We start from the raw sequence: 26,815 nt of genomic DNA, 5'->3' as shown, positions 1-26,815 counted from the left end.
CGTGAGGGAGGAATGCATGGAGGAAGGCACGTAGGTTGGGGAGAGGCTCTGTGCGCTGATTATTTGCTTGCAAGGATGCTGGAGGTCTTATGTTCTCTGCAGCCCCTCCACCTGCTTCATCCAGACCTGCTGGTAGGATCTTTATGGGAGTCTTGGAGGCAATTCTTCCCTGGGGCCTGTGTTTGCAGAGAGCTTAGGACATGTCCTCATTTCCACTCTGTGACAGGCAGCCTGCATATTTTCACCACTGTTTCGCTAGAGAAACATGGTGTATGAAATAACCCATGAACTGGGGTCTGGGTGACTGACGTCGTCTCCTGTATTCATGGAGGAGGATCAAAGAGTGAGAGAAAAAGCATCCTGCCTCTTTCTTGTGCTTGTTCTCCAAGAGCATCACATGTCATTTCCTTTGAGGCCTGTGGAGAAAAGTTATTGCCACCCTGGTCTCGAGGACCCGCACCCATAGTCTGTAGCAGTGACGTAAGCGGCTTAGGTCTTGTCCACAGCGTGACTGGAAACCGTGCAATAACGAGGCTTGATTATCAGAAGTGTTGAGCATCCAAGACTCAACCTCAAGCTGGGGTCAGTGGGAGCTGAGGGCGTTCAGTGTTTCTGAACATGATTGTGGCTAGCAGCGGTTTTATCCTGTTTTCCCTAATCACCATAGAGGATCTGCTTATTCCGAAAGCTCTGTCGGTCAAACCATGCTATAGACTCTCACAACAGCATGGCTTTCAAACAAGTTGCCCAGGAAAAAGCACTTGTCTGCATGGCTGGGGAAACCACGCCCTCGGCAACAGAGTCTGAAGGCCGATGTTAATAGAACAGTTTCATGTGTAGTTTGGGGAAGAGCCAACAATGGTCCATCACAGTGGTTGACGGGTGATGCAAAACATCTGCCAGCTCTTCTCTATAAAAGTGTAGGGCTTCAGCCTTGCTCTGATAACAGCTGGGAGCGTGGAGGGGATTTCAGTGGGAAGCAGGACGGAGGGATGGCATTGCTGATGTTTGAAACGGATACCCTTTCCTTGTGTCCCCTGTATTAATTCAGCACTCTTCGGTCCAGTGCTGTATGTGGAAGGACTGGCGCTGTTTGGCTGAGGTCATTAGAATTCTACATATATGCAAAGCTATTTATGTAGATGATTTAACTGGGAATTGGGATGATTTAACTGGGAATTGGTCCTGCAGGGGGTTGGACTAGATGACCTTCTGGGGTCCCTTCCAACCCTGATATTCTATGATTCTATGATTCCATTGGTGAGGCGAGAACACTTCTGCCTTCATTACATGCAACGTTGGGTGGTTGGGGGTTTGTTTGTGTTTTCCTGAGCTTGGCCTTGCAGACACTGAAATGATCATTTGACTATGACAACAGGAACTGCTCTCTGAATGTCCCTTTAGCCATCCTGGAAAGGAGAGGGATGCACTGAGGTTTTCAGCAGGGCTCGAATGTAAAAAGAATCAGACTAGCTGCAAAGCATGTCCGCCTGGTCCTGTTTGGTATAAGCCACCACTCCCATGTACTACCACTTAGTCTGAGATTCCCAGGCATTTAGGCACCCAGTTCCCATAGGCAGTTTTGCAAAGTTCAGCCTTTGGGCTCGACCACATGCACAGTGACGTAAGGGGATGTAAGCAGTCCCCTTAGTCCCCGTGCATGGGCTATCTATGTTGCCAGACCCTGCATGGTGTCTGGGGAAGCAGTTGGTGCTGAACTGCTGATCCCACGCGGGTGGGTGGGCAGGGGGCGAAGGGCAGGCACAACCTTGGCTCCACCTTTTCCTCCTCTCTCCAGCTGAGTGGCCATGCAGAAGGAAGTAACCAAGGAAGCACCCAGGAGAAAGGCATTACAGCTTCACACTTCCCTTTCCTGCACCCCCTTTGTCCACTGGGCAAAGTACTCTGTGCACTGCCCCCTATGTGGCCTGGGCTGTGAGGTGCCAAATCAGCCCTCAGTGATTTGTTCCCCGGAACGGGCATAGGTGGCACCAAGCTTCATGTCCCTCGACCCGTTCCCGGAGGAGCGGACTCTCAAAACAGCTGGACTTTTCTGCAGCTGCTAATCACTCAGTCACTAAAGCAGTGTCATGGGGAGGGATCCCTGGCAGAATGCAATACCCAGCGTGCAAATGCAGCTGCCATCTAGAGTCCTCTTTTACCAAAAAATAATGGATTGAAAAGTGAAAAATACAGCCAGCAGGATGCACGGTGCCATTAGCACAATCACGTCAGTGCTGCTTTCGCCTCGCTGAACTAGTTTGCACCGGGCCATGACCACCGTCAAACTAATAACTTCGTCAGCTGGCATTCTGCATCAGCTGGGCTCCCAATCCTGCATGGCCTTGACAGCACAAGCAAGCTGGCTTGTGTGCTTTTTGTATCCAGGTAATTTCCCATCCAGCAGTCTCCTCCCAGGTGGCGCCGGGATCTCTTCTCATTGGCACAGGAACCTGAAGACAGTGTGGTCCAGTGGGCAGGGAACCAGAGTGGAAGTCAGGAGACTACAATTCAATTCCTGTCTCTGCCACAGACTCTCTGTCCTGAACCACATGACCCCACCATGCCTGTTTTCCCCCATGTCAAACAGAGATGATGGTACTTTAGCCGCCATTGTAAAGTACATTGAGATCTATGAATGAGAAGGGTTGGAGAAGGCCTGAATATGACTAATCTCCAGAAGCATAACAAAGCTCTCAAACCCAGAAAAGGAGAAGAGCCAGGGTTCCTTGAATCCCACTAGGGACTAGACTGTTGCCACCAAATTTTATGTGGCAGGTGCTCAGATACCACAATAGTAGGCAGGAGAGAAGAACCCAAAGACACAGATTAAAAACACAGAAAACTGTATCTGTAGCAAAGCTGCACACAAAGCAGCTCCCATCTGTATTTTTTTTTTTTAATATTCGTTTCCTTGTAGAAACAGGGAATCTTTCATTTTTATTAAGCTCTGTTGGGAGCGATGAAGGGGGGATGGATTTCCTATGAGGCCAGTTCTCTTATCACTGTATCCACAGAGGACAGACTAAATGTGCAATTCGGGAGGAGATACCACAGGCTTGTGTCAAACAGTAGAAAATGGTGCATTTTCAGGACAGCTGGGCTTGTGAACAAGCCTGCCTTCGCTTTAGGTTCTTTGGCACCTGGGGTTAGCACTGGGGATTCTATCTCAAGCAGCAAACTCCTTGCTTCTCTCCAGTGTTCGTTTCAGTGCTAACGTTCTGGTGAAACGCTGGTACTTCATTATGGCCACCCATGGGCTGCAGTGGAGATCTATTTTGCCCCACGGGCCTGGTCGGTGGCACTCAGATGGTCTCCAGGAGGGGTCTAGTCCAAAATGTGGTAAAGAGACACAGGCGGTGAAAACCATCTCTTACTTTTGTTTGTTTGCCCTTTAGTTTTTCCGTGTGTTGCTTCTGTCCCTACTTATTACCCCTGACGCAGGCCTGCAGCTTCCTTACAACCCTCCCTATTCACCCCGGCTATAGGCTATGGTAGGAGAAGGTAAGGAAGAGATGAAACAGGAATAGTGAAGAGTTCCTGCTTGTGAAGAGAGGGGTGAAATCCTGGCCCCATTGAAGCCAATAGGAGCTTTGACATTGACTCCAGTGTGGTCATGATTTTGCCCAGTGTTTCTAATACAGGATAAAACGCTGCCCTGTGTTGCCTAGCATGGATTTCCTGGGGAAGCAAGCTGGGCCTGTTCTCTCATTCTCTGCCTTTGCCCTGGTGTCTTTGCAGGAGAGCGAGGATGCGGTGAAAGCACTTGCAAAAGAAAAGGATCTCCTGGAGCGAGAGAAGTGGGAGCTACGCCGGCAAGCCAAAGAGGCGACAGACCACGCTAGTGCGCTCCGCTCCCAGCTGGACCTGAAAGACAACAGAATGAAGGAACTGGAAGCCGAGCTAGCCATGGTGAGAGCCCTCCCGCCTGCATCGGTAGCTGGAGGCATTTGTTTAGGCTGGTGTGCAGATGGGGCACCTCTACAGTGCAGCTGGGAGGTGTAAACGCCAGCTCAGGAAGATGTTCACCTGCTAGCTAAAAATCATAGAAATGTGGGGCTGGAAGGGACCTCGAGAGGTCACCCAGTCCAGCCTCCTGCACTGAGGCAGGGCCAAGTAGACCATCCCTGACAGGTGTTTGTCCAGCCTGTTCTTAAAAACCCCCAAAGATGGGGATTTCATACCCTCCCTTGGAAGCCTGTTCCAGTGCATAGCTAGCCTTATAGTGAGAGAGTTTTTCCCAATAGCCAACCTCAATCCCTTGCCGCACTAAGCAGCAGCTCAGGCTAGCTACCCATATACCGTACTATCTGAGATCCTAGGGACATCCTTGAGCATCTAAGCCCAAGCAAAGCTAGAGTGTGTGCAGGTACCCACTCTGGGAATTGCAGCTCCGAGCTGCAGCGGAGACATACCCTAGAAAACCCCAGCCAGTCCAGAGTCTCTGCCATTACCATGAAGTCTGTAGGGTTTGCTTTTGGTCTGATTTGCTGTGACAGCCCCTGCCCGGTGGATGTCTCCTGGCTGGACACTTTCACCTGAGCAGATGGTCGTATGTTTCTGGTCCAGCAAACCTAGACAGGCAGCCTTTCAAACCACCCTGGAAAGACACTGCGGTTCAGACTCTACAGTCATCCCAGAACCCTTGGCGATTCCCCCAGCACTTGTTATTTGGGGCCTTTGTGCCATAGCAGCCTGTGATGGGAACTCTGTTTCCCAGCTGTTCAACAACCTGCAGCTTTCCCTGCACGCTGCAAAGCATGACTAGGCTGCGGAAGCACACTTGAAACCAACGTTGACCTGCTTGGGTGATCAATGATCTCATTTCGTTAAGGGGGTTGCAATACCGACCAAAGATACGATTCCCACATAAGGACCCTAATTGCCTTCCAAAGCTTGCCAGGAAAAGCAAAAACAAAACAATCTCTTTGGAACCATTTTGTTTGTCTGGCTTCTCTGCAGAATGACATGGTGCTGGAAGCCTAAGGTGAAGGTCATTGAAAGCAGGCACCCTTCTTACTTGTGTGTCTGTGACTCCTCAGCTGTAAGCTTCCCTGAGTGCCGTCTGGCCAATGAATTAAGTAGAGAAGGCAAAGAGTTGAAAGGGTGTCTGGCAAGCCTGGCAGGCTTCAGTATGAGATGCAGTTTCCTTCCGTGAAATACATATGGATGTCCCCATTCCCAGCTCATGCATGGGAGTGCATAGACCTCCCCGCCTGTCGAGACCAATACCGCTGTGACTGATGCCTCTGAAAGGCTTAGAATTATCAAACAGGTGCAGACATATACCCACATCACAAGTACCCACCTGTCCCCACTGTAATACACGAGTTCATACGCCCCTTTACTTATACATACAGTGCTGGATCTATTCAAACACATACACGCAAGCGTATCCATAACCCTGTTCCTTCACCGCTCCAAGCATGTGTCCATGCACCCACCCCCTTGCCCGTGCCTCTGCCCATATCTGCCTTCATATTCTTCAGCATTTGGCTCTGAAATCATAAGCATGCTGGTTGTCAATTGCCTCCTGTGTTTTCACTGTTCAAAGCAAATTTCTGCCATAAAACCCAATGACAGCTGGACATGCAGTCAGTTTTCTCCCCAGCTTAGAAATATTCCCTGGTATTAAATAGATACATCACAATTTGTTGTGCGTTGATTCACCTTGCGCTGCATAATTTCACTGTGCACAGTCACTGCCTAACTGCGACACCTAGTGTTCAAAGCTCCGTTGTCTCCAGAAGGCAGACTGGGTAGCTCAGAGAGAAGGAATATTGTGGTTTCTCACCTAGCTGAGAAAGGAGTGTGCTTTACAGTAAAGGCAGCAGATCTCAGGAAAGGGCACTGTGATGATTTTTCTTCCCTTTATTGGACTGTCTGTTGAGAGTTCGATATTTCTAATGTTAGGCCAGAATTCGGTCATGTTTAATCACCATGAGTGGCACCTTGCAGTTAGCTCCATTGAAAGCAAGGGGGCTATTTGCAAAGGAAGGCATGACTCTTTAAGTAAAGGTGGAAGAATGGGCCCGGAGTCAATCATATTTAAGGAATAAAGCTAGAGATTTTATAGTGTGTTATGGGTAATCAAGCTTAATAACATTGGTGTTATACAGGTGAATTCACAGCAACCACCGTTTAGGGAAAGTATCTCTGTAAAGGAGCTTACAACTTTTATAGCACAGTGAGACAAGAATATCTGTTAGATAACAAACATAGTCGGATAGGTGTGTTTTGTTTTGTTAACTATTTAACGCCCAGGGATAAGAATTTGAGATGCATTGCTTTAAAGGTGCTCTGCTTTTCAGAGAATTGCTCTTTTTTGTTAATTATTAAAACATTAATAGGGCCAAATCTCCAGCATAGCTCTGTTGGCTTCAGTAGAGCTATGTCCATTTTCACCAGGGGAGGGTCTAGCCCTTAGTACCTCATTTGAGTTCCAGCTCAGACATGTTTGCCTTATTGGCAGCAAGTTATCAGCTTGCCAGTCTGACTGTAATCCAGGGGTATTTGCTTACTGGACGTTAAACCAGCAGTATGCTTGTGATCTGATCACTGTCTCCGCAGTCCAAAAGGTGCCTTGTTTCCTCACTTGAAGGATGTAGATGCTTGCCCTTAGATCTGGAGAAATGAACCAAGTCTTTCGTGTTGCAGCCATTTGTGGCGATTGTGCACACATTCAGTGCTGGGACATCAACCAACAGATATTTCACTCAGCAGCTCGCCAAAGCCCCCTGGAAAACAGCAGGGGGTTGTGCCGATGTAAGATAGGTGAGCAGGATATGAAGGAACAGCGTTGTACAGGTTCGCAGAGGGCAGAGTTCCACCTACAGAACTTTGGAGGTGAGGGGTGAAAAGGGAAAAGGCCAACTTGGAGACTCAGGCCCCAAATCCTCAGAGATTTGGGCTCCTAACTCCCCTTGAGGGATCTGGGCCTCTGTGCCAAGGGTGGCTTTGCAGGGAGTTAGGAAAACTCTCTCTGTCTCCTTGTGCACCAAGCCCATGTGAGGTGGAAGTGACTTTGACCCAAGAAATGTGGAGGACCATCAGAACACACGTTTACACAGTCGAAAAGCACTTTTAAACGTTTTCAACTGGGGATTTTGTTGAAAATGTGCTTTAAAAAATAAAAACTGCTTACGGGCTGAGATCTTGTGTGCATAGCCAAGCTGTATCCTGGAGGGCCTTTTCCAGGCTGACTTCTGAACCCTTGAAAACCAGGTTTTATAATGGAAATGCTGACAGATCCTAAACTGGAGCAGCGCTGCTGGCAATTTGTGCATGTTCTCTGAGTTGGGCCATTATACATAATGTTCCACTGCCTTTCAGATCGATAAAGGAAAAGGAGGACTTGTGGCACCTTAGAGACTAACCAATTTATTTGAGCATAAGCTTTCGTGAGCTACAGCTCACTTCATCGGATGCATACTGTGGAAAGTGTAGAAGATCTTTTTATACACACAAAGCATGAAAAAATGGGTGTTTACCACTACAAAAGGTTTTCTCTCCCCCCACCCCACTCTCCTCTTATCTAAAGTGATCACTCTCCTTACAGTGTGTAAGATCGATGTGTGTTTTATTTCTGTGGCCTGTTATGGGGTATTTATATGCAAATTCCACACGCTGTTGCAGGAACCCTTCTACCTAGGCTTTTCCACAAAAGCAAAACACACTGGAGATGTGGAATACACGAGACTTACCGATACATAGATTTACATTCAGTGTGTGCTGTGTGTTTTTTTGTTTTCCTCACTGCTGTAATGGCAGCATAAGAGCAGGACTTGGGAGTCACTTTCTTAGCATTAAATGGAGTTTGGTAGAACAGATTAGACCAAGCACTGGGTAGGATGCCCAGGAGGGAGGGGGAAAGAGGGAATCGGATGCATCAGAGAGTTTGGGCTTTGTTTTTAATCCTACTGTATCACACAGTCTCTCTTTCCCTGCTTGTAGTCAGTGGGAATGGACTATTGCATAGGGAAGTTGAGTATTCACTCCAAAGCTACAAAAAAAATAGGTCGCAATTTGATTGGTTTTTTTCTTCCTCTTTAGTTTTTAAAAAGTGAATCCCTTACCAATAATCGTTCCTCCCCATGGACATGATCCGGAGTCCGTCAAAGGGAAGACTCTCATTGACTTCAGTAGGCTTTGGCTCAGGCACGTAGGAGCTGATCCTGCACCCACTGACTCCACTGAGAACAGGATTGGGCCCCAGAGGTCTTGTGTGTAGCTCCTGGTTCGTGGCTTGCGTGTCCTGCAATGCAGTGTTTGGGGTGTTCCCCAAAGAAACCCATTGCGAGACTCGGGCAGAGAATGGGGGTGCACGGTATGTTGCTGCTAGCAGCTCTGTCTGTACCTTAGGAGCAAATTCATGCCCTCCTTGTTCCTCTGGACCAAAGGCACCACATCATTTAAGGCAACAGTCAGTCTTGGTGTAGACCCTGATCCTTTCATCTGATCACTGACATACCTCGACACCTGCATAGAGTCCCAGAGAAGTCAACAGGGCATCACACAGGCATAAAGGGACCACAGGCAGGGATCAAAATGCAGGATTGGGCCTTTAATAAGTGACACCTTGAGGGACTGGAAAAAACCCAGCCAGCCTATGATTTCCAAGGCACTTTAGAACTGTGGAAATATTCTGTGTTTTCCTAGTTATGAAACATCAAGTGAATCATGGGAGCTATTCTCTGCTGGCTAATTAAAAGGTACAGTCAAGCAACTGGCACTTCTTTAATGAGAATTTTTAAATTATTTTTACTTTGTAGATGCTTCTGTTTAATTTTTCAAAAAAACAAAATATTGAACAGGGGGAAAGCGTCCCTCTGAGCCTGCCAAGTCCACTGGGAACAGCAGAAGAACCAATAGGCCTGTTTAACACATCTGAACCAAAGCCAACTGCTGACTACCTCTGTGTGCCTTTGCCTTTCTTCATGAAATTTGGCACGGCTTACTGTATAAATCACTGGCTCCTGTATTTGCAGGAACAGATATTTCAGTTTTTGGTCCAGGTTTCTCTCGAAGGTAAATCATACGCTAACACGTTGTGCTGTTTTTGTTTTCTTTGTGATGACCAAATAGGCTTGACTTCAACTGGCCGGCCTACCCCCAGCTCAATCATTCATGCTTTGTCTTACCTGGTGGCTGCAGGAAAGTTGGGGCTGGCTTCCCAGCTCTCAACAAGTGCATGTTCTGTTTTGCACTCAATCAGATCTAAATGGTAGCTGCTTGCATTTAGAAATCCTATTATTGCAACATTGGCAGCACGCAGATCCCCCAGAAGAGTTAATTATCAACCATAGTAAAAGAAACCATGTCTTCTGGAAGGATTTAACCCTAAGAGCAGCACTTATGTCCTATTCTCTTCTTGGAGTGTGAAACTGACCTCGTGCGTTGTTAGCCCCTCTGCACAGGGGTGGCTTGAACTCATTGCAGTCCAAGTGCTGTCTTGAGAGAAGTGTTTCATTGTCCTGTATTTTGTTCTTTTATCCCATCAGGCCAAGCAGTCCTTAGCCACGTTAACCAAGGATGTCCCCAAGCGTCACTCATTAGCCATGCCAGGTGAGACCGTGTTGAATGGGAATCAGGAATGGGTGATGCAGGCAGATCTCCCGCTCACAGCTGCTATCCGGCAGAGCCAGCAGACGCTTTACCATGCGCACCCCCAGCACTCAGCAGACCGACAAGGTGAGCTCCAAGCCAGCCGCTAACCCCCTTGGGAAATCTCTCTGATCTCATCTGCCTTTAATACAATGGCATTCTTGATGAAGTCGAGCACCTCCTTGTTCCAGCAAAGGGTTAGTGTTGTGTGTTGTGGCAGGAAGGGAAATAAAGTCCAGTAGCTTGGTATGACTCTGCTCCAAGGAGAGGCAGGTATAGGAGAAAGATTTAAATACATATGAGCTTTCTGGAGGCACAAGGCCAGGTCCCCAGGGTGCAGCTTCACTGGAGCCAGTGTATCTATGCCAGTCGACACCTGCTGAGGATCTGGCCCACAGGCTTGAGCCAACTTTGATCTGAAGCTTAATAGTTTCCCTTTTGAATGTCAACAATTCTCATTCCTTTTAAAATGAGGGTTTATCTTTAGCACTGAGGATTTTCACCCCTGTTTCCCCTCTTTCAGATGAGGTGTAAACCTGAGGCCTTGGGGTCATTGAAGTTTTAGGATTCTTTTGAATCCCAGCTAAGACAAATTACATTCTGCCTCCTGCGGGATCCAATGGATACACAACGTTCTTTGTTACTTCCTGTTCCGAGCAATTATGCAGTGCCCTGTAACAGTTGCCACCTTTCACCCCAGAGGCTGGCTGAGTTTCAGTGGTTGGGATGATGTCATCCTCGGCTCTCTTTCCCGTCTCCTCCAGATGTTGTAAGGCTTAATCGAGGCCTACCTGTAAAGCCCGAGGAGGTGTTTGGAGAAGGGGCGCTGCGGGAGGGTGAGGGATGAGCTGGTTCTACCCTCTGTGGGACAAGTCTCTCCCGTGTTTTGACAAGGTGTTTTGAAACCTGACCAGGTCTCAAAATACAAGATTCAGACCCAGGCTGCATAACCTCACCTTCCCCTGTGGCTTCAGAGTCCAGCTCTCTGCCAGCTGGGTGGCCTGCTGAACTAATCCCCTTTCAGGGAGCAGCTTTAACTCTGCTTCAGAGCAGCAGCTGGAGTAAATGGAGGCTGATCTCCCCACTCTCTGCCTTCCACTCTGCGGTGAACTTGGGCCAGGGTTTTCCAAGCCGGGGGCATAGAGTTGGGCATCTGAGTAAGGAGCCCGACTTTCCAAGCAGTCACAGCTTCTAAGTCAATGGGAGCTCAGCACTTCTGGAAATCAGGGTACCGGCTTAGGCACCCCACAATTACCTGTGCTGTCTGGACAATATCAAGAGTGGTTGTTTTTAAATATGTACATTTAATCTTCCCGCTTTACAAAGATCCTCATAAATTAGCGATAGATTAAATTCATTCAGCTTTCACCATGAAATTAGTCTGGTCAGTTTCTGAGTCTCCCACCACAGCACCGTACTTCGGGGTTTGACTTCACAATATTTCAAAGGACTGCCTGGATCTTAAAAGAAAACCTGCAACATTTATTAATGTTTCTATTCATCCTTTCTGTCCTTTACCCACCAAACCTAACTATGAGGCGCAAACTAAACTGATCATGTTTCTTTGAGCAAACCTCATTCCATGTGGGGCCAAAGAAAGTAGTTATATGATTTAGCTTTGATTATGAAGATGCTTCTCCCTTTGGCACAAGTTGTTACCCATCTAACTAATTATCATAGAATCATAGAATATCCGGGTTGGAAGGGACCTCAGGAGGTCATCTAGTCCCACCCCCTGCTCAAAGCAGGACCAGTCCCCAACTAAATCATCCCAGCCAGGGCTTTGTCAAGCCTGATCTTGAAAACCTCTAAGGAAGGAGATTCCACCACCTCCCTAGGGAACCCATTCCAGTGCTTCACCACCCTCCTAGTGAAATAGTGTTGCCTAATGTCCAACCTAGACCTCCCCCATTGCAACTTGAGACCATTGCTCCTTGTTCTGTCAGGGCCTAAATAAAGAAGGGAGACTAAGGGCAGGTAGTGATTGGTGGGTAGTGATCGATCTATCAGGGATCAATTTATCGCATCTCATCTAGACGCGATAAATAGATCCCCGAACACGTTCCCCGTCGACTCTGGAACTCCAGCTCCCGAGAGGCGGAAGCGGAGTCAACGGGGGAGTGGCAGTGGTCGACTCACCGCCAGGTAAGTCGACCTAAGATACGCCGACTTCAGCTATGCTATTCGCGTAGCTGAAGTTGCGTATCTTAGGTCGACCCCCCCCTCCCTGCCCAGTGTAGACCAGGGCGAAGAAACTTTATAGATAGGGAACAGAAGCACAGAGAAACATAGAGATTTGCCCAAGCTCACGCAGTTAAGTTGTGGCAGAACTGGGACCTGAATCCAGGTCTCTAGTCCAGCATCTGAGCCATCGCACCCTCTCTATCTGTGCAGCTGCCCCTCTAGAAGTTACAGGCAGGACAGTAGATCTGTGGTGTTATGCTGTGGGCTAAAGCATTCATCCAACACCCCTGCCGGCGACTGTCCTTGTATAAACACAGCACTAGAGAGAACCAAATTCACAGACTGAGAATGGTGTAGTATCCGAGCTAAAGCAGGGAGGGCATGGAGATGAAAATACTAATTCCACTGAGCCCTAACTCTGCTCCTTGCCTTCCAGCTGTCAGAGTGAGTCCGTGCCATTCACGGCAGCCTTCCATAATCTCCGATGCGTCAGCAGCAGAAGGTGATAGGTCATCGACGCCAAGTGACATCAACTCGCCCCGGCATCGGACGCATTCCCTCTGCAACGTAAGGCAGTTGTGAGGTCGTTTGTGACTCCTAAAGCTGTCCTCTTAACCTCCGTGCCAATGTTTCTAACCCTAACCATCACTCTTACCTGCTTGTCTTTTGCCACCCCTTCTTCTGGGGCCTGAACCAAAGCCCACCAATGACAAGGCAAAGCCTCTCACTGGGCTTTCAATCAGGCTATAAATGTAAATCCTGTGTTTGAATGGAACTTAAAACTACCCACATACCAACCAGGAGCTGATTCTACACTGCCTAACTCTGTGTACTCACTTGCACTTCTGCAAAGTGAGTTTCCCTGGCTCCCAGGGTGGCTGGGGCAGTGTTTTGCTCTCACTTTGCACTGGTGGCCACGCCCACACAAAGTATGAGGCAGTGGGGGAATCCAAGTCCCTCTTTTCAAGAGCTGTGCAAAAATGATGCATCTCTTATTTTAGTAAAACGTCCTGAACAAACAACTATCATTTTGTGCCAGGCCATTATTTTTGCAGCCTGGAACATTGATTGAAAAGAGGTTTATTGAAATGGCAGTTTTCCTAACTAGACATTCGGAATCTCTCAGGTTTCCAGGGAAGGAACAAGCTTCAGCAGAGCGAAAATTTAAAAATTTACAAACGTACTTAAAAACAGGCCCACGTCTGAGCTGGACCTGGACTGAGACTTTGACAAAGTGTTTCTCCCTTCGGGCTGCAATTTTATAGGTTTTGATTGAGTACGTGCAAAGCTTTAAAGTTTCTCATGTTGTGACACCCCCTTGCCCTCCCCAGTCAATCAAAATTGAGCCACATAGACCGACTTTCACTCTGAGCTTTCAAGTTCCTCTGAATCAAACTTGAGAGCTGTGAACCCACATGAGTCAAAATGAAAACAGTTTGTCAAACTCCCTGTGAACTGAGGCTACCAGCCACAGTCCCTGGGTAAACCACACACCTGCAACACTGGGGACAGATCCTAGCAACTTCCTCTCCAAAAGCATAGCTGTGAGTTTAAAGGAGAATCTCCATTAGTGAACAGATTTAGGGCTGATACTTTCCTTAGCCACCGGAGGGAGACATGATCTCACACACCGAGCTGGTGTAAATCCACATTTCTACTCTCCTTTTAGGCTGGTATAAATCTACAGTAATTCCATCCGTGAAGTTACTCTTGATGTATAACCGTGTAAATGAGAGCAGAATTTGGCCCTTTGCATTCCACTTTTTTTAATTGGGGAAGGGGAGAAAAGAGAGAGCTTCTGACCTGAGAGCGGCAGCCTTTTCTACTAATGAAAGAAGCAAAGACAGAGAGGCCAGGAGTCTTGCTTCGGTATCAATAGAATTGATTTAAATGACTGGAGCGACAGCATGGAAGAGAATATTTCAAAGTTCAATGGAGAAAATAAATTGGAAGGTGCAGGAAATATCCAGAAACATTGCAATGGGAGAGCAGAGGGGTTATACGGTTCATAATTAAGATGTCCTGGCTAATAGATGCAGATAAATGTAGCTTAATTCTAGGAGCGGAGTTCAGGGAGTGAGCATTTGCCAGATAAGAGAGCCCTGCTGACTAAGGCAACCATATAGGAATGAGAGAACAATCTCCAAGCCCCTCAGGCGATTGCCTCACTGCAATGAAAGAAGGAGAGATGGAGGGGGAGGAGGGGGTGTCTGCACTGTGCAGTCAGAAGAACAGTGTGTGAGGACTGTCTGGTTCGGTGTATTGATAACAGACTTTTTAGCTGTGGTCACCAATTAAAATCCAGCTCACATCTGTAAAATCCAGCAGCATCTGATTGCTCTCAAGTGACCTTTGTGAAATGAGGGGGTAGCGTTTGTCTCACTCCTAGAGACATTGGCATCTCCAAAGCTCCCCCTCACAGCTGAGGCTCACCGAGCCTCTTGCTGGCAGGGAGACCAATGGGGTGTGTGGCACAAGCTCTCTCTTAGGGCTTGTCTGCACATGAAAATTAATCCTGAATAAGGTACGGTATGAATTTAAAGCAGATTAACTATTCCTGATTCCCGAATACAGGCTTGTCTAGACCAGCAGTTCACGGCAAGCTGGGATGTAAATCTACCTATTTCTAGCCTGCCAGGCACTGTGTCCAAAATAGACCCTGCTGCTGGGCACCAGCAGTTCCTTGGTGTGCTTTGAGCTGCCCCTCTTCGAAACGGGAGCAGATTAAAGTGCATTAGGGAACTTTCAGTGCACGACAGCAGAGTTCAGACTGCCAGTGAGTGTGCAGCAGGCTAGTGCGAGGTAGATTTTCACCTCAGTTTACCGTGCACTAACTGTTTGTGTAAACAAGCCCCAAGAGTGCCTGCTGCCAAGTTAGTTTAAGGAGCTTTACTACAGAAAGGACCAACTGGATTAAACTAATTCACAATAAAGCACTCTTATTCTGGAATAAGGGCATCCACACACGGCATTAATCAGGAATACCACCTAATCTGGAATAACTTGCCGTGGAGACAAACCCTTAGAGCTAACTTTTAGTGAGCAGATTTATTTGTGTGGCTTTTGTAGTTTGACAGTTATGCTTTCACGTTGGCTGTTCCTCCCATTTGAAATACACACACACACACACACACACACACACACACACACACACCCAATGGTGCTTCCTAGCTGGGTCTAAACACAAATGGGCAGAATATGAGGCAGCTTCCCAAATCCTTGTGCGAGCTGGTAAGGCCATTTCCCATTGAGTTCTGGACCACTCCCGCATAAAGCATCCAGCACCCTGGCAGTGCTGTACGAATAATAATGATTCATTACTAACTGGTAATAGTCAGGCACATCCCTCCTCGTTAATGAGGGGCTAGCTTCAGTCCTCCTCGTTACATTTTTGCTTGACCAATTACCTCCAGTACCTGTGGCATTTGAATCAAGATACGAGTCAGAGGGGATCTGAGTTCAGGGAGCAGATCTCAGTCTAAGGGAGCGTAAGCTGGTGTAAACTCCATGCTTAGGGGGCCAGAAGAGAGGGGTGTAATAAAGAGCTGAGAAGTGGTAGTAAAGCAGACCCATCTCCACACCAATTTGGTCACTTGGCATGTCTGTTTCACCAATGCATGCTCCTTTCCACCTGCTCACCAATGTGTAACTTAAATCCATTGCCTTCAAACCTGGCCTGACATGAATTAATGTTAGTCTGTGGCATTTCCTATACCGGTCCAGAACCAATGGCATTAGCCCCGTGCCAACAGGCAGAGGCAGACCAACTGGGAACAGCATAAATGGTGGCTCCAGATTAAATTTTTCCTCTTTAGTTCCTTGACCTGTCACCCAAAGGGGAAAGGCACCTGGACCGAAATGTCTGCATTTGTCTGGATTTTATTTTTGTTACTAATGTGGGAGTTGGGAGGGTGCGTCTGGGCCCCGGGAAGCACCCCAAAGTTCGGGTGTTTCTCAGACATTTCTCTGGTTTGCAAAGATGAGACACAGGTGCAGGAGTCATAAGAACAAAGGGTTATATGAATCTTGTCTCGGTTCAAGGAAGTTTGGTTGAGTTCAGCGGATTCACCCTTCTTTATTCTGAGATTCTGACTTTTCCAAAACCATGTTTGAATTTCCCTCTTGGTTGCCCTTAGCCTAGTCTACGTGGCTATAAAATAACAGGGGACATACAGTTTTACCTGTGTCAGCATGATCTTCTTTTCCCAAACTCCTCTTCTCCTTCCCCAAAAGAATTGGCTTCAGCATTAAACAGCAGCAACTTTGCACCAGCTAATGCTCTGAAGCCCAGAAACAAGCAGGATCCCCAGAGAGAGAGCTCCTGGCTGGGCATTTGTATCCCTGGGCCAGTTTTCCTCTAACAGTGCTGGGTGGTACTAGGGCTGTGTTTATGCTGTTTCAATGTGATCTGTCTCCTTCTACCGGTAGGGGGATAGTCCTGGCCCGGTACAGAAGAACTTGCACAACCCAATTGTACAGGTAGGAAACCAATTGCCTTTCTTGACCAATCTCCTAGTGAAATGCAGTTTACTAGTGCACAGCGTGGCTGATGCACACACAGGGTGCAGAGGCTTGAGTCACGTGCCATGCCTAATAGGTATATTGCAAGTCTGTAGGTAGACCACAACTGGTAACATCTGTCAGTTTTGGAAATGGGCCTGAATCAAAACTCTGGATTTGAGCAGTCCTCAGCTTTGGATCCAGAGCCAAACTCTCTGACCCCGGCCCAGCTGTAGTCAAGGAGGTGGGAGAGAGTGGTCGATATAGGGAATAGCAGTTGCCTTTTCCAGAGAGGGGGAGGGACTCACAGGGTCATATGCAGAAGAGTCCAATCTGGTGTAAATTGCACCTTCTGCCAGCTGCTCGGTATCTGTTACGCCAACGTAGGCTACGTCTACACCAGGAGCGAGGGGGGGTGATTGGCAGCTCGCATTAGACACGCTCCTGCTAGCTCAAGTTGCCACTAGCGCACTAAAAGGAGCATAGCCCTGGCAGACCAGGCAGGGGCAAGCAGCAGCATGAGCTCGCTATGCTGGGTGCAGGCAGCTGGGTGCAGAACAGTGGAAACAAAAGTAACTGAGGCTTTGTCTACATTAAAGAAATTTGCAGTGGTGTAAGTAAATGATGTGCTGCACCAGCCTCACGCAGGGCTTCATCTGATACATCATCATCCTGTAACATCCCCCATTAAGCTGCAGCTGGGGAGCCAGATACCTTAGGGGCTTGCACTGGGTAACTGCATTGAAATAGCTACGCTGTTGTAAATGTCCTTAGCAGACAGGACCTTAGACTCATTCCACACCAGCCATTTGCACAGATTTACCTCTTCTGGAGTGAGACACTGGTGCTGGCGTTTGCTCCTTGACTTAGTGTTTTTTAACTTCAAGACACTTTATTTGGAAAGAAGGTTTCAAGTAAACCACACCTTGCGGTCTGAAAAGCAAAAGCAATGGCTGATCTGTCTCCAGTTTAGAGCCCGCTGCTACTAAAGAAAAACAAGAGGGGAGAAGGTTGATGAGAGAGAAGAAACGGTTAAAACACCTCCTTTAGACTCAGAGATTTCCCTTCACAAGGGTTTGTGTGAACATTGCCCATGTGGATTCACACACCTGGGGGTTTGGATTGCAGATGGGCCTGTGCCCCAGCTATTCCTGAACTCTGTGGTCTTCCAAATATAAATGAGCCTCTCCAAAACCCAGGTCCAAACACCGACACCCCCGTCCCCCAGGAATACTTGTGGTGGTCAAAATCCAGCTGTAATAACTTTGACCCAGATCCCCAAAGGTATTTAGGTTTCAATGGGAGTTAGACACCTACATTCTTTTGAGGATCTGGGCTTTAGAGTCCTGTCTCTGGTTTGAATAAACCCAGAGCTTCAAGGCAGACCTCAGTCAAACGACTCTCCTATTTTACCCGCAGAACCCCCCTCACTAAGCCCAGTGTGAAACCTGGTCCCCTTGAAGTAAGTGGCAAAACACCCACTTCCGAGGGTGAAATCTTGACTCCACTAAATCCTCCCAGGTTTGCTCAAAAGTTTCCATAGGCTTTCTGACAAAGGGGACCAAGTTTTGAGCTTGTTCTGTCTGGCTCTAGTGTTCTAGCCTAGGTTAAAGAACAGGTCGGTGAGTCCATGGGGTTATGTAAAAGCACATCCAGCTAGGCTACATTCTGTACAAAGCAATGCACCCGGATTTAAGAAAACAAGTACTTCCATCCTATTCATCTGCAATCCTCTCCCCAGTTTCTCTGTAGCATCCTTCCACTTAAAACTCCACTCTGGCTCCCATTGAGTTGAAGGAGTCTTTTGCTACAATGAGAGCAGGCTCAGATCCCACTTCCTTAGGCTGAAGTTGGTTGCTTTTGGATTGCAGGAAAGGGGGTTATTGGGGCTGGATTCTTTTCCCCTCACTCTGGTGCTAGAATTTACTAGACCCTGTTGCCTTTTCACAAAGTACTATTAATTTTAATAACATCTCCAATGCATGGATACTATGTAAATACATATTATGGTTATTATTTAGGATAAGAGACGTCCAGGTACAGGGTCCAAACCAAAGCCCAGTTAGCCTTCAGTGACATCAGATTAGGCCCTTATTAATTTCTTCACATTTTAAAATACACCAATAGGCACCTACCCTCTGCTCAGGGTGCCTAACCTGTAAGTGAAAAATTACAACATAGACAGGCCAGGGACAGCCCATAAACATCTCCACCTCAACCCACAGGCTCCTTACCAGCTTGCCTGGAAGAGCAACAACTCCGGGCTCTTGTGGACCCGAGGGTGGGGAGCAAATTCCAGAATTGAGGGCCCCCGCCAGCAGCCCCTTCTCATTTACATTACGGGAGCTCCAGCTTGAGCGCTTTTGCTGATTGTGTAGGCATTCTCCAGAAGGCCTGGACCATCCCCCTGTCCTAGTTATCAAGGCTGAGATATTTAAAGCCCCCAAAGGAATTTGGATGTCTGTGTATTTCCCAGTCTCTTAGATGGAGATTTTTGAAAGTGACCCATCTTGGCGTTTTAGCTGGCTGCTCATCACCATAGCATCTGGGCACTTTCCACATAAAACCAATAGCTATAGCAGTCCTCAGTGGCCTCCATTGAGTCTCTGGATCGTCTCCTTTCCCTCATATGGTTCCTGCCCCACCCCAGCATCTAAGCACCTTCTCTCCCCAGGCTGTTTATTGTCGATGCTCATGTTATTTCCCCTTCTTTCTTCTCCCTCCGCTTTGCAGTCTCTAGAGGACCTCGAAGACCAAAAACGAAAAAAGAAGAAAGAGAAGATGGGGTTTGGTTCCATCTCCAGGGTATTTGCCAGAGGGAAGCAGCGGAAATCCCTAGACCCGGGCCTCTTTGATGGTACTGCTCCCGATTATTACATAGAGGAAGACGCAGACTGGTGACCCTTCCCCTCCCCAAGCTGGTAGCTCGCCTCCTTCCTCTGCTGCCGGTGTGCGTGCGTGGGTGGGTGTGTGATTGTGTGTGCGCGGATGCATCTAACTAAAAAAGGAAGTGAGCCTTTTCCCTCTGCGTCGCCACTTCTGTAACTGATGTACGTACTACAAACAAAGCCTGTGTGTGACTCTGTTAACTGTTGTCTTTGGAGCGATGCAGTTGTGTTGTAATCCTCTCGTTTTGTTTCTCTTTTTTGTTTGGTTTGGTTTCTTTTGGTTTTTGATTTTTATTTTTTTCTTCTTAATGAAACTTGAAACTTGAAGGACTGCTGTGTACTTGTAAATAACAACAATATTGTGCACTTTGTGCTTGTGATGTCTCTTGTCCAAAAACCGCTGTTTTCTTGAGCCCCTCATGTTGGTGCATTCTGTATCTGGCATGTTCTAAAAGTTGGGGGTTGGAGGGGACAGTGTCCTATTCACAGGGTGCACCTGAGTTACAAATAACGTTAGGCTCTGCCTATCCAGAAAGACCTTAAAATCTCACTCTGTGTGACGTCTTCCTGGCCAAAATCTCAGGAGGCAACACTGTTCTCTTCTTAATGCCTGCCAGCCTGGAATGATGGTTTAACTTTCCTTTGATTGTTTAGTTTAATTTAATTTATTTGCGCAAATCCCGAAGAGCTATTCTAACTAAATTATTGCATACAGATTGGAATTTATATTTTTCCACAATGGTTTGGATGGGGATGGGAGGGTGTGTTTATACCGAACTGTTCTATTAAACTGCTGCCTGCAGAGCTAGGGTAGGATTGGGTAGAAGCTGAGAGAATCCATTTCTCTATTTGTCTTGGTGGGTTTTTTTCCAAATGAATTTCTGTTGCATTTCTGTCTCTCGTGCTAATATGGTGTACGTTCCCCTATCCCACAGTCAATCCAGACAGCAGGATCGGGGAGCCAGATTGCTATATAGGAAGTATAACCAGGTCAGATATTTACAGATATCTTTATCTAAAACTATAAAAAAAATGCTCAACATATTGGAAAAGAGCAACAGAGATATTTATTATGGAATAATGTGGAGGAAAATGTTAGACTGCAAAGCAGACTGGCCTTTTCAGTATTGCGTGGGTTTGGAAGGAAGCACTGACCTTTTCTTTGATTGTATTTTTCTGTCCACAGAAACATACAATTAGTTTTTGCCTCATGTCTGCGGCTTTTCCTATATACTGGATTCATTTGGGTTATTAATAAGAAAGGGGGATAAAGCGTGTCTTAAGGAACCAAGGCCCTGATTCAGCAATCCATCTCTTCGCAGGAAAGTACTTAAGTCCCATTGACTTCAAGGTGGTTTAAACACCTGCTTAAAGTTGTGCTTTGTTGAATGGGAACCTAAGACTCCAGAGTAAAGTTGGGAGTGAGTCTGACTGTAAATATCAGGCTACAGCATTCGATCAGACACTTGGGGAACACTGGAAAACTGTTCTGTATCCAATGCTCTTAACTCAGGCCAGGAATATTTATTTTGTCTGTAAGAACACTGGTCTGGGTCTGGGCTACTCCTGTCATTCATCCCACAGTGGAGCAGTCTTAATAGCGTTGGTGCCCCCAGGTAAGCAAAGCTGGCAGTTGCATCTCTTCAACCCTTAGTGTGGGGCATTGTTTCCTTCTAACTCTGCTTCACAGGCAAACAAATGTCCATTTTGGAAAGATCAGGTAATTTGATGTAGTTGCTTCTGAAACCATGTCTGTTCATTCTCTTCTAAATTCTAGTTTATTGGGGGGCAGAGACTTTTGCCAGTGCACCTAAAAGGTTTATAAGCACAAAGCCCATGCTTTTTACTGGGGACTTGTGCTCCTAAATCCATTAGGCTCTCTTCAAAATCTGATTTTTTTTCTTTCCACTAACATGCACGGCTGTCTGGTTACTACAAAATATAGTGCGTCGTGCTTTAATGCTTACAATACAATTTTACGCTCTTAACTTTAAGATTATTTAATAAAATATTATTGTGTATTTTTTTAATTCCAATACGTGCACCCTGTTTGAAAGGGATATTTGGTCTTTAATTATGAAACTAAAACACAAAATATCCCCATGTTACATTTCCTTCTAACAGAACGATCTGGAGAAACCACAGCGGGTTAGGGAAAGCAGCTTTAAATACCTGCACTGCTTTGCAATGGGGATCTGTCCCAAACCAGGGTTGGGGAGAACACCCTGTGGTATCCTTCTCTGCAGAGGACCATCTTTATACATTTTTCCCCCTCTTGTGTTTTTATAATTTAAAAACAAGCAAGCAAAACTCCTGGTTATTTTAGTAGTTTCCTTTTCATTTCAGCTTTTCTAAATTAGGAAATAATTCTAAAAAAGTTACTAAGAGGATGATTTATTTAAAAGAAAACTACAATTAATAGCATATGAATTATGGGTAACATTAGATTTAACTTTTCCCACGTGAGTGGGGAAGAGTCCTTGAAGGCATGGATGCAAATATAAAAATATTAAAAAAAAATAAAGCTTATTTTAAAGTATGAATGAATTCTATGTGATTTAATGGTTTCTAAGTTGTGTTTGCTAGGCCTGGATCCTTGGCTAGTCCAGATGATTAAATCGGATCATATGTATTGTCACATACTGTAACACAAATTAAGTATTTACACCACATGCCAGCAGGGTAGCTGAAGCTCTATTTGTTCATTCCCTCAGAACCAGAGTTTGTCTAATAGAGCAATTTCTTTCCAGCTGGTTAGGAAGGATATGAAGTTTCAGAAACTCGACTCAACACACAGAAGCTCTTGCAGCTTTGGAATCCAGTGACTGGCATTTTTGAGGTAGATTCCAAGAACTGCCTGCGGGTGGCGAGAGAATCGAGGCCTATAGACAATAACTTTCATGTCTTCTTAAAAACTCTCCTCTGCTGTCCATTATTTTCCAGCCCTTGTGGCTGTGTCCACCTTAACAAAAGAAAGGGGGGGAAATATCTCCGTTCATGACTTGCCTTGAAAAAAAGATATATTTAAAGCCCAATCATTCCGCAAACAAGACAGCAAGGTGAAGGGAGCAGAGACTCTGCCCATTGGGTCTTTGGCGGCAAGAAGCCCTGACCAGGAAAGGATTCGAGTAGGAGGACATGCCCTTAAGTCTGCCTTGCTTATCCTCTGAGCAGGAAAAACATGCAGACCCAAAAATCAATGAGCTAGTATTTGCTGCTCATGGCCATGTGAATGTCAGCTGACCATGGGGACTAGACACGCCCCAATTCACAGCCCACCCCCTAATGAGGCTATAGTTTGTAGGCTACCCTAACCGGGAATCACCATCACCTTCTCCCCATCATGTGCTGGATTCTATAGCTGCTATCAAGTACGGCCACTGAGGACTGAACTGATTTTCACAAAACCTGCGTGAAATTGAAATGCTTCCTCCATTTTCTTTTTCATTTCAACCCCAAGGTTTGGGTGGACCTGAACATTCCCCCTGCGGTGCTCCCAACCCAAACACGGCAGGGTTCGCTAAAAAGCAAAAATTGTCTGGAAACAACAGCTGAAACTGACTGGTCTAGTTTCATCCTCCGTACGGAGCAAAATGCAAAGAAAAATCAAAACCAGTGAAAGAACAATGTTAAAAAATGTTCTTTCGCAACCCAAGATAGAGTGAGTAATGAGACCCAACTGTTCGGCCAAATTCACCCACTGCCCCTCATTCTAGAGGTATATGGCTCCTATTATCACGTAGCAGAGCACCTCTCAGTCAAATGTATTTATCCCAGGCTAGCGTCGTCCTCACCGGACCTCACTCCAGCCCCACTACTGGGAGGACAAGGCAACAGAATGACTCTGTCTGCCCCTTGCCCTCTTGTAGAATACCACCATGTGGGGGGGGGGGAAGGGGAGAGGAAGGAGGGGGACTTAAAGGGGAGAACGCAGGGCCACCGGGGAATGAGTGGAAAAGAGGGAAATGGAGAAAAAAATCATAGTGAAAACTGCAGAAAAGAGGAGGAGTGGGAGGGAAGGGAGAGCATGTACAGAAAACCTGACCATCTTTCACTTCAGAGGGAACTTGACTTGGGCTGGCTTTGAATGTGTTGAATACTGTAGCACTCAGAAATATGTGAAGTAGCAGCAGGCACGTAACCTAGCTTTAGTAGAGGAGACCTAGGAAATCCTTACCTAGGGCAGCTCAGCTTGGAGCAGCAGAGAAAGCTGCAAATCCCAAACAATGCTTGAAAAACACCCACTTGGTGAAGATCAGAAGCCAGACCAGTCTCTTGAGAGAGTCCAACAGTGATGCTGACTCTGGGATCTGAGCTTTCCCATGGCTCAGGAATGTTTAGACCTGGGGGTTGCGTTTGGCCCCGTACAGGGCCAGCTGTAAAGTTTGGACGTGGGGCCAAACTATTCTAAAATCTAAGGATCTTTGAACCAGGGGTTTTGTCTCAGGCTTATCTCCCAATCAATATAGGGCAGTGGCTTTTAGAGTTGGAACTGGCATCGAGAATCTAGGAAAAGGTTTAGTAGACCAGAAAACCGGGAGGTGAAGGAAGCGGTCTCCAACGTTGGTGTGTAAGGCTTTCAAGGTGGCAGTTGGAATTTCATGACCAGTGCAAAATGCATCAGGAGCAGTGATCCCAGAGGCACCAGCTGGTAAGTCATGGCGCCATTCTGAGAAGAATATGGAAACAAAACTCAGGAGGGCAGAAAGCCAGGGCCTCTTCATGGGGAAACATGGGCTCTCTCGAGTGCCAAGTGGTGCAATTCTCGAGAAGCTAAGAACATATCCAATGATGATTCTTGTCCCCCAGTTGCTGGAACTTCAGGCTTATTATATTTGACACAATCCAGTAGGATTATCTGTGTCTGGAAGAGCCGGTGCTGTTACAGTCAGGCCTGCACTGCAGAGTCAGACCTGTGCAGGGACCATGGAATTGGGACATCAAGGTCTCTACTTTCCCTGCACAGAGGAGAGACAGGAGTTACTCCACTTCCTCCTTCCATGGGAGTTATCCCTTTCTGATAACTGCTTACAGAGAGGATTAATTTGCCTGTGATGCTATCAGCTTAAAGGAGGCTTGTTTATTCAGAACCACAGCTGCTGGCGGAGTCAGAGTCTAAGGCCGAGGCTACAGAGGGTTTTTGTACCAGTATATCGAGCTCGGTTACGGGATGTTTTGGGGTGGTTTTTGGCTTTGGGGTTGTTGGTTTTTCGCTGAAATAGCAATACAAGCTGTAACATGGATGCAGTTATACCAGTATAGTTTATTCCCCCTCCTGTATGGAGAGAAAGAAGTGCTTACCAGGATCGTTCAGCTAGGCGTCTCTCACACAGTCCTGCCCTCTGATCGGTGGTCCTCCAGCCTTCCCATCTTCCGTTTCTCCTGTTTAGACAGAAACACATTAGTAACACAAGTGTAGTGTCTAAGTTAAAGAGAGCGCCCCCAACTATAAAATCTGCTAGTCCCCCCATTGCACAGAGGGGAAACTGAGGCACAGATTCTCAATGGGAGTTGGGCACCTAAACACCTTTCAGGGCCTGAGTCTAAGTGACTTGCCTCAGGTCACACAGAAAGGCTGTGGGGGAGCTAGGACCTGAACCGAGGTCTTGCAAGGGCCATCCTTCTGGCTATATTTCTGTAACAGACAAGCATGTCAGAGAGCATGATCATTCTTTTGCCAGTCCCTAGGACCTCTTCTTTAAAGCTCTAAGAGCACTTTACAAACCACTACGCTTCACAACATCCCCGTGAGGCAGATGGGGAAACCGAGGCACAAGGGTGCAGTATCTTGCCTGGCAAAGATGGGAATAGAACGTAGGAGCTCTGCCTCCTCCTGTCCCACCTATAAATATACACAACCACCTGCCATACAAATGAACTGCAGCAAAGTGTAAAAACAAGCAACCAATAGTTTAGAGAAATAATACAGAAACCACACTGCTCAGGAAGGTCAGTTCTTGCTCTGTGGGGTGTTTCACGCTTTAGAATGGTCTCATTTAACTTGCCTCCTGCCTGAAGTTCAGTTAAGTGGTGGGAGACATTCGCCTTTTTATTCTCTTGTCTGCGGAGAACACTGCAAGACATTCCACTAGTGCAACACTAGCTACCCTCCCAGTCTCCCTGCGTGTTTATAAATACCCAATCCTTTGCATAAACACTGATTAGCAGCAATTATCCCAGACCCTGTGTGTCCAAACCAAATTCTGAACATAATGGCCAGCTCTTCAACTGGCCTACAACTCCATAGCACCACCAACTTCAGGGAAACTGCACTAATTAACACCTGCTGGGGATCTGGCCCCTTGACTTCAATGGAGCTGCACTGATTTACACCACTGGTGGATCTGGCCTGATCATTCATTAGAAAACTATACAGGAAGGCCAGCCCATCCTGCTTAAAGAGAGAGAGACAACAGCCTGCAATGAAAGGGGGGGCATGATGATAGGTTTCACATTTAAAATATTCCTTACCACTGTTTTTAATATCACCATGGGGGGGGGTTCATAAATCCATACAGTGCTTTGTAACCATTACATTAAAATCTGCCTGTGAGCTAAGTTAGGCATCAGTAATGCTCCTACAGAGAAACTGAGGCACTGGAACAGGTTGCTCAAGGCCATTCGAGACACTTGCTAGGCGAACTCGAGAACTGCAGCAGGCCACTAACAGGAGCATTTTGGAGGAAACGGAGGTGGACTCGGTGCTTGAAGGTAGTGGGACTTGGGGAGTGGTGCATTTGGTCTATCTATGGGTCGGTTGTTCTCTGGGCCCAGGCTGTGTAGCGACCATGGGCCCCTAAGTAAGCAGCTTAGAGGGGTCTGTTTAGTGCCTTATAAGGCTCTGCCCTTTGGAGCTTTGACCAGCCCTGCCATCTGAAGTCTCTGACAGGTTCATCGCACCCTAGTGGTGTCGGGTGGAGCTGAGCTGAGCTAAGCAGGAGACTTGGTATTAAAAGTCACTTGCCAGGTGAACTTGAGAGCCATGATCAGAGGCAACTAACAGAGTTTCGGGGGGAGATGAGAGAGGAAGTGTGAGGTTTTCCTTCTGGGTTCAGCGCTATGTGCGATTTCAGGATGGCCAGTGATGGAACAGTGGTGGGGACCTGCAACAGAGGTGCCATGTTTTCTTTCCTAGCTGAAGCCAGAAGGGACTTCTGGTGCATGAAGTGCAAGTTGGTTGCTGTGCTCGAGGAAAAGTTTCTTGGATTCAAGACACTACTCAGAATCAGAGTAGCGGAGAAGTTTCTGGACAGCCAGGCTCAAGGAAGCAAGGAGCTGGCTATCAAGAGTCAGAGAGGAGGCCTGGCAGTTCCTAACCATCAGACGCAAGAAATCACAATCAGTGGAGACAGATGAAGATGGGCAGGCTGTGGCCACCAGAGAGAATTCCACACAGCTAGAAGTTTCCAATTGACGCTAGTTCCTCAATGTGGAAGCTGTAGAAGATACCTCTCAAGATCCAGTTGGTCTATGGGAATGGAGAGATGTATGGGACACACCTATGGATGGCAGCTCAGCCCAACCTGTAAGAAAAGCAGGCTTGCCCACAATGAGTTCTCCAACCATCCAAGGAAGACAGATGATCCTTGTTGGGGATTCAATACTCAGAAGAATTGAAAGAGCATTCTGCAAGGGACAAG

General features: G+C 46.9%; 1 protein-coding gene across 6 annotated transcripts in view; it reads left to right on the top strand.

The window, feature by feature from the left end:
• The window catches only part of KAZN (kazrin, periplakin interacting protein), a 713,277-nt gene that overhangs the window by 642,898 nt on the left and 43,564 nt on the right, over window positions 1-26,815 (top strand). For 5 of the 6 annotated variants that reach the window (XM_084651592.1, XM_084651596.1, XM_084651593.1 and 2 more), the window contains 5 exons: window positions 3,742-3,912; window positions 9,501-9,690; window positions 12,224-12,354; window positions 16,216-16,266; window positions 19,021-19,144. In XM_084651592.1, coding sequence (XP_084507718.1) covers window positions 3,742-3,912; window positions 9,501-9,690; window positions 12,224-12,354; window positions 16,216-16,266; window positions 19,021-19,144 — 667 coding nt within the window. Of the gene's footprint in view, window positions 1-3,741; window positions 3,913-9,500; window positions 9,691-12,223; window positions 12,355-16,215; window positions 16,267-19,020; window positions 22,065-26,815 lie in introns of those variants that run through there. The other variant, XM_084651597.1, reaches the window with a different exon arrangement.

The sequence above is a fragment of the Lepidochelys olivacea genome, assembly GCF_965140295.1.
Source record: "Lepidochelys olivacea isolate rLepOli2 genome assembly, chromosome: 18".
Taxonomy (NCBI): domain Eukaryota; kingdom Metazoa; phylum Chordata; order Testudines; family Cheloniidae; genus Lepidochelys; species Lepidochelys olivacea.
The sequence above is the reverse complement of the archived record's forward strand: the minus strand, read 5'-3'. Positions and strand labels throughout refer to the sequence as shown.